The following is a 7,563-nucleotide window of genomic DNA, read 5'->3' as shown; positions in this document are numbered from 1 at the left end:
GTTAGTAACAACTCCTTAAAGTCTAGTCAATAAAAAAAATTAAAAATATATATATTTTTAAACCTCGACACTAATGCATAGTGCCCCTAACCAATTCAGTTGGGTCAAAAATCCAAATTGGCCATAAACAAAAATTTATGACGGACACTGAGTATTTTCAATTGAATTTCTTCTATCTTCCTATAACTAGGGGGAAATCTTTCTTCTACTTTCCTTTTCAGCTTTCACCAAGTAATCTTACATGACTATAATAACAACATTCAAACTAGTTTTATATTTGTGCTGCCCAATTCTTAATTAATTAGTTTTTTTAATACAAATTTATTTATTCTTTCTAAATAATTCTACACGGAATATGCAATATTAAACTATATTTGGATAGAGTTGAATTTCTTAATATAAAGAACGAATGAAAGGTTACTCATTAATAGTTTTTCTTTTTTCAAAAAATAAAATCTCACATCTTTAACATCAATGCATATTTACACCAACAAATAAATATACTTCAACCAAAAGCTTCAAACGAGCCTGTAGCAAGATAAAAAGTCAGAAATTCGAATCTTCACTCATCAATCATCTTATTTTATTACAACATATGAAGTCCATAATTTTGTATTCAATTTACGTTGATATTATACTTTGTAAAATAACATTACATATAAAAACTAAAGTGTTTTGATATTGTTCCACTCTCCTTCATCCTCTCCTTCCCCAAAGTCAAAATTTTGAACCGTTCAGCCTCAAGAAAATTAGTTGAAATTTATTAATATTTAAAGTGAACCATGAGATTTTCAATGAGCTATATATACCTATCTGCTGGGGATTAAACCTTTAATTATATACTTAAGGAAAATAAGATATAATTAGTAAGGGGATGGGTGGAAGAAAGGATTGGGTTTGGTTTGTATTTGTGTTGGTTGTGGTGAATTTGGATGAAGCCAATGCCATAAGGTGTAGGGATATTATTGAAATAGGTGTTGTTACTGATCAAAGCTCGAGGATTGGAAGGCAACAAAAGATAGCCATTGAGATGGCTCTTCAAACCTTCCATTTTTCAACCTCCTTTCCAAAATTGAAGCTATTTCATAAAGATTCAAATGGCAACTCGGCTAGAGCTATGACTTCTGGTAATTTAACTCATCTTCTTCTCTCATATGTAAACCCCTATAAGAACCTTACAGATGGTGAACCCAACAAGGCTTTTCTTTTTTGTGTTTTAACCCAATGAACAACCCTTTCTTCACTTTTGTAATCCATTTTCATAGTTTACCTCATATTTTTTGGAACTAAAACTTTATTTCACAACCATAATAGTTATTATAGTAAGTAGATTATAATAGTTTGTATAGGTTATAATAATCTGTGTTTGAGATGCAAAATATTTTAGCCTGGATATGAAATAGTAAACACTGTAATATGGAGGGAAAGAAAGAATGAGTTAGCAAATAGTAAACAGTGTAACAAAAGAGAATTTGAAATAATAATATTATAGTTAATGGTATGTTATAATAATTGTAAGACAAACTATTATAATTGGAGTCCTAAATATAGAGTGAGTCACAATAGTCAACTCCACCCACTTGAAGTTGGGACCTAAAGAACTTCTTTTTTGTTTTTTTTGCTAATTATTTTTACTGTAAATTTATTTATTTTTTCTATTTTCTAAACGTGTTTTCAAAATTCAATCTAAATTATGAACAATGAAATTTGTTATAAAGTAATTATGAGAAAACTATGCACTACTTTTAAAATTTAATGTCATCTACTTTCTATCGATATTTATTAAAAACCAAGTTAAGTTATGAAAAAATAATGTTTTAAAAATTCTACCTTTAGAATTTGGTTTAAGATTCAACCATTTTACTTAGAATAAAGAATGAAAGTCATCGTAGAAAATTGAGGAGAAAAAGAAACACAAATTTAAAAAACCAATACTCAAAATCCAAATGATAGTCAAAGGGCTAAATAACTTTTCAACTAAGCCTTAAAAAAAAAAAAAAATTAAAAAACCCAAGATTTCACTTAAAGGATCAAGCCATGGATCCACTGAGATATGAAGAAATTGATGCACTTGCACACTCTTTAATTTCTTATGTTTTTTCAACACTGAATATTTGTATTAGATATATCCCACCTATTTCCAAATTTCTTTAAATTTTGTTCAAGGAGGGTTTTGCAATCTTCCGTTTAGTAATCATTTGATTTTTTATTTTTAGTTTTTGAAAATTAAGTCTATAAATATCTTTTACCACTTCTAAATTTCTTGTTTTGTTATATGTTTTATACCTATATTTTCAAAAACCAAACCAAAATTTAAAAATTAAAAAAGTCATTTTTAAAAATTTATTTCTATTTTTAAAATTTGATTAAGAATTTAACTCTACAACTTAAAAAAAATGTAAACTATTAAAGAAAATGAAAAATAATAGAAAATTTTTAAAAATAAAAAGGGAAATAGTTACTGAACACAACCTTATTAATTGAAGTTCAAATGCCGCAGTCTGATTAAGATTATTATTTTATTAAAAATGACTTTAACACTTGAATATTTGGTAATTACATATATATATGTGTGTGTCATAACACACAATGACACGAGGTGATACATAAATCGCTATCATCTCTCCGAAAGTTTGATTTTAACACAGATTTTTGAAGTTTGACTTAAATTAAATTTGAACTTTTAAAGTCGTTTGGTAATTTTTTTTTTAAAATTATACTTATTTTGTCACAAATTTTTATTAGTGATTTTCATAAAGCAAAGGTTTGAATTTTTAGGTAATTGTAAAAAATAAAAACAAACTTCTGAATATTATTTTTTTTTATTTTCAAAATATGGCTTTAATTTGAAAATTTTAGAAACTAACTAATAAAAATAGTGCTTATTAGTTTGATTTAATTAAAAATAAAAAATTAGTTGCCAAAAACAAAGTTAAGTTTTTAATTATAACTCCGACGTGACATTAGCTTGCTTAAAAAGCTTGTCTATGCTAATTTATTACAACTAAACATTAAAATAAAGTTTTTTTTACAACAAAATGTTGAATAAAAAAACAAATCCAAGAAACATAATCATCAGCGTGCTCGTCATCTTCTTATCTTTCTAATGGATTTTTTTTTAAATAAAAAATAATCTGGTTTTTTTAATAAAAAAAAAAGCAAAAAATATGTTGATTTACAATCATTTTTAAAAAAATAATAATAAAGTAATGTTTGATTATTAATTTAATATATTTATATTATGTCAACATCAAAATTAATAATAAAAAAATGTTTAGAAGTCAATGCTACATTAGTCAAGAGTTAACTACAAGAACTTATAGAAACCCAAAAAAGGAAAAAAGAAATCAACTCATGGTGTCTCAAGTGTGTTTGAATATCAATCATACACATATGTTGTATATATGTACTTGATTACATAATTTTATTCTTCCAATTTTATCTCTTATTTATATCCATGTATTTTTAATTTTCAATTTTATATATAACATAACTTGTCTCATAGACCAATTAGTTAGTAAAAGTTTCAAATATATCAAGGATATATTAAATTGTAATAATCTAAGACTATAATAGTCAATTTATTGTCCCAAACGCCCCACCAAGATTTAATATATACAAAAATTGAAAGCTGCAAGATTTTATTACACTTTTCCTGACTAAATAGACACATCAAAATGAACATATATAACTCTCAACTAATATATATCATATATTGTCACCTTCAAAAAAAAAAGAAATGGAGGTTGGATTCCCTCTTCCAAGACGGTGTAATATTCTGAAATTAGAATTAGAATTTAACTACTTGATGTCATTGATATCAATTTTTTTTCCATCACAGCCCTGGATCTGATTAGCAACAACAAAGTGAGCACAATTCTTGGAGCATTTACATTACAAGAAATGCAAATAATGTCTGAAATTAACACAAACTTTATTGATATTCCCATCATATCCCTCCCAATTGCTGCTTCTATTCCTCCTCCGCTTCTGTTCCCACCGCCATACTTTTTTCAAATGGCTCACAACATCACATTTCATATGCAATGCATAGCCGCCCTTGTTGGTCATTTTCAATGGCATAAAGTTGTTGTCATCTACGAGAACAAAAACGACATGTCGTTCAATATGGAGGCTTTGACTCTCCTCTCCAAAGAACTTGGAGTTTTCCATGCAGAGATTGAGCAAATATCATCCTTCTCTTCCTCATATACAGAAGATATGATTGAAGAAAAGCTCAAACATCTTATGGGCCATGAGAGAAACAGGGTGTTCGTTATGGTGCAATTTTCCATTGAATTGGCCAAACTCCTTTTTCACAAAGCAAATAAATTGAAGATGATGGAAAATGGATTTGTTTGGATTGTTGGAGATGAGATATCAAGTCATCTTGATTCTTTGGATTCATCTATTTTTAATGACATGCAAGGTGTCATTGGTTTTAGAACTTATTTTGACAATAACAAAGATTCTTTCAAGAAATTCAAAAGCAAATTCCTTAGAAAGTATGTTTTGGAATATCATGATCATCAAGAGGAGGATATCAAAAATTGGGAGCCCACCATCTTTGCCCTTCGAGCTTATGATGCAGCATGGGCAGTGGCCCTTGCCATGCATAAATTGGAAGCAAATTTTACCAACAAACAGTTATTGAAGGAAATTTTAGGGAGTGAATTTGAAGGGGTTAGTGGAAAAATAGGATTCAAGAATGGTGGTTTAATGGAACCACCAACTTTTGAAATCATTTATGTGGTGGGTAAGAGTTATAAAGAGATGGGATTTTGGAGCGAGAAGGTTGGATTTTTCAAGAATTTGATCGAAAATGAAGAAATGAGCAGTATTATTATTGATGAAAGAAGAAGTAGAAATCATAATAATAATGGTGTTTTGGAATTTCCAAGGGTTGTTCTGTGGGAAGGGAATACAGAAACAGGATTAATTAAAAGACGGATTAATGTTGATAATTATAATTCTGGGGTGATTGGAAGGACATTAAGAATTGGTGTTCCAGCCAACAATACATTCCGAGAATTTGTGAGAGTTTCTTATGACCACATAAATGGAATGTACATTTCTGGATTTTCGATTACTGTTTTTGAAGCTGTCGCAAAAAACTTGCCTTATCCATTGTCGTATCAGTTGGTCCCCTTCAATGGCTCTTATGACGGATTGGTAGAACAAGTCTACGAAAAGGTAAATTTTAAAAAAATAACAATAAATAAATAAAAGAGTATATCCTCCACTATATCCATCTTCATCTTCATGCAATTTGCTCAATTATCGAACCACAGTTTAAAATATTTTAAAAAATTTTCTACTGTGTAATTTGAGTGAGTTGCAATACCATCACTAAATCTCTGATGTGACTTCCTTTTTTAGTCTATATCAGTATTTTCTTAAAGAGTAATATTTATGTTAGACCTAAGTCCATGCTCCCAATTCTTCTACCTACAAAAAAAAATATAATTTTTAGTAATTTTTTAAAAATAAAATTGATATTTCCACGTGACAATATTTAATTGGGAGGTATTAACCTTGTTGAGATGTCTTAGTGCATCCCTTCATCCTCACTCCCTTATTATTTTATTCAAAACTGCTGCACTCAAGTTTTTTCTTTTCTAAATGGAAAAGGGAAAAAACTAAATAAACATCAATCCAAACTGCACATCAATCAACATCTGCCATATGATAAATTTAGTCATTGCCCATTTTTAAAAGGGAAATACTTATATATATTAACAATTTGTGAGGTGAGAAATCAAATCTCAAACTTCAAAGTTGATGATACAAGTTTTATGTTAAGATAACTTTATATATTCAGTGTATAAACAAAAAGAAATGATGTATTTATATGAATATGCTTTTTTTTCATTAGGGTTTGGATGGTGCGGTAGGAGATATCGGAATATTTGCAGACCGATTTCAATATGTTGATTTCACAGAGCCATATTTGGTGTCTGGGCTTCTTATGATAGTGAAAGAGGAGACAAAGAATTGGAAAGAAATATGGGTATTCATGAAAACATTTACAACGACGATGTGGATAATTTTGCCAGTCTCCCATTTGTTCATAATCTCTGTTGTCTGGCTTGTTAAAGAAGAAAGTGAGGAGTTATCAGGATTCGGGGAAATGCTATGGTTTGCAATAACCGTCATCTTTTATGCACAAAGTAAGAATTGATCACCCATTTGATAACCTATTAGTTTTACATCCGGTAGTTTTTAAAAATAAAATGACTATCAAATGGGAGTGGTTAACAAATTTTTATGAACATGTGCAGGAAAAGAAGTGAAAGGTTTTCTAGCTCGATTGGTGTTAGGGACTTGGTTGTTCGTAATTCTTGTGGTAACTTCAAGTTTTACTGCAAGTCTTACATCTATGATGACAGTTTCAAGATTTGCTCCATCAGTTGTTGACATTGAAACATTAAGGCAAACAAACGCAACTGTGGGCTGCAACTATCATTCTTTCATCATGAGATATTTGAATGATGTCTTGAATATTTCTAATGCTAATATTATGACCCTTGTTGGCATTGATGACTATCCAAAGGCCTTTGACAATGGAGAAATTCAAGCAGCTTTCTTCATAACTCCTCATGCTAAGGTCTTTCTTGCTAAGTATTGCAAAGGCTACACCACAGCAGCTACTTTCGATCTTGGTGGCATTGGTTTCGTAAGTTCAATTAATACTCTACTTTACAATCTTATTAGTACTATCATGAACTGTACCTATTTTTTCCTTTTTAAGTTTCTTTCTGATGTGCGTTGAAAAATATGGGTACAGCTTAAGATATATCGAAGCAATGCACTTCCTAACAAAAGAAAAGGGTTGTTATATGGTGTAGGCTTTTCCAAAAGGGTCAACTCTAGCGGTGGACGTATCGACATCGATCATTGAACTGATAGAGAGAAGGAAGATGCCACAATTAGAAACAACGTTGTTGTCCACCTTCAATTGTTCTTTAGGGAGCCAAGTTGATGGGTCGTCGAGTTTAGGGCCTTGGCCTTTCGCAGGTTTATTCATCGTTTCAGGAAGTATTGCTACTGTAGTATTGATATATATTGCTCTTAAACGGCTTAAAAATTGGTGGCGCCGTGGACGTGCACAAGTCAAACCCATGAACAATGGCAATGGCCATACACAACCAAATATTGTAATTCAATTGCCAAACCTAGCCAACTTATAACAACTCTAAACACTACATCATTTTCGCATATTGTTTCTAATTACTCCACATATTTTTGTTTTTTTCCTAAAAAAAAAAAAAAAAACTTAGATGCGCTATCTTTGTGCATCATACCAAATTACAATTTGTCACGTAACAAATTCTTCTTACTTCTTTTTTAAAAAAATATTTTAATATTTTTTTTAATGTATGTGATAAAATTGTGATGCACAAAAATGAGTGCATCTTAAGATGCACTTGAATATTACTCTTATTTTTTAAACAATCCTAATTTAGCATTTAAACCTTCTCTCCTTGCACTCTTTTCCATCATAATTTTTTTTTTCTTTTTACTTAGGGAAGAAAATTAATAATTATTGCTAAAGGTTATCCT

At 29.7% G+C, this 7,563-nt stretch overlaps 1 protein-coding gene across 1 annotated transcript; it reads left to right on the top strand.

Moving 5' to 3' along the window:
* Positions 1 to 874: 874 nt before the first annotated feature.
* On the top strand, positions 875 to 7,190 carry LOC120076056 (glutamate receptor 2.1-like). The gene is made up of 5 exons (XM_039029837.1): positions 875 to 1,127; positions 3,842 to 5,193; positions 5,876 to 6,170; positions 6,282 to 6,676; positions 6,849 to 7,190. Exons 1-5 carry the CDS (start codon positions 875 to 877, stop codon positions 7,188 to 7,190), a joined length of 2,637 nt encoding a protein of 878 aa, XP_038885765.1.
* Positions 7,191 to 7,563: the final 373 nt, after the last annotated feature.

This window comes from Benincasa hispida, chromosome 4 (genome assembly GCF_009727055.1).
Source record: "Benincasa hispida cultivar B227 chromosome 4, ASM972705v1, whole genome shotgun sequence".
Classification (NCBI taxonomy): domain Eukaryota; kingdom Viridiplantae; phylum Streptophyta; class Magnoliopsida; order Cucurbitales; family Cucurbitaceae; genus Benincasa; species Benincasa hispida.
This window is presented reverse-complemented; position numbering and strand designations above follow the sequence as displayed.

Excerpts from the sequence above, each read along its gene's own strand:
- LOC120076056 (XM_039029837.1), top strand. The coding sequence starts at position 875 with ATGGGTGGAAGAAAGGATTGGGTTTGGTTTGTATTTGTGTTGGTTGTG. Across the intron at positions 1,128-3,841 it reads GGCTAGAGCTATGACTTCTG|CCCTGGATCTGATTAGCAAC; the intron begins GTAATTTAACTC and ends TTTCCATCACAG. Across the intron at positions 6,171-6,281 it reads CGTCATCTTTTATGCACAAA|GAAAAGAAGTGAAAGGTTTT; the intron begins GTAAGAATTGAT and ends GAACATGTGCAG.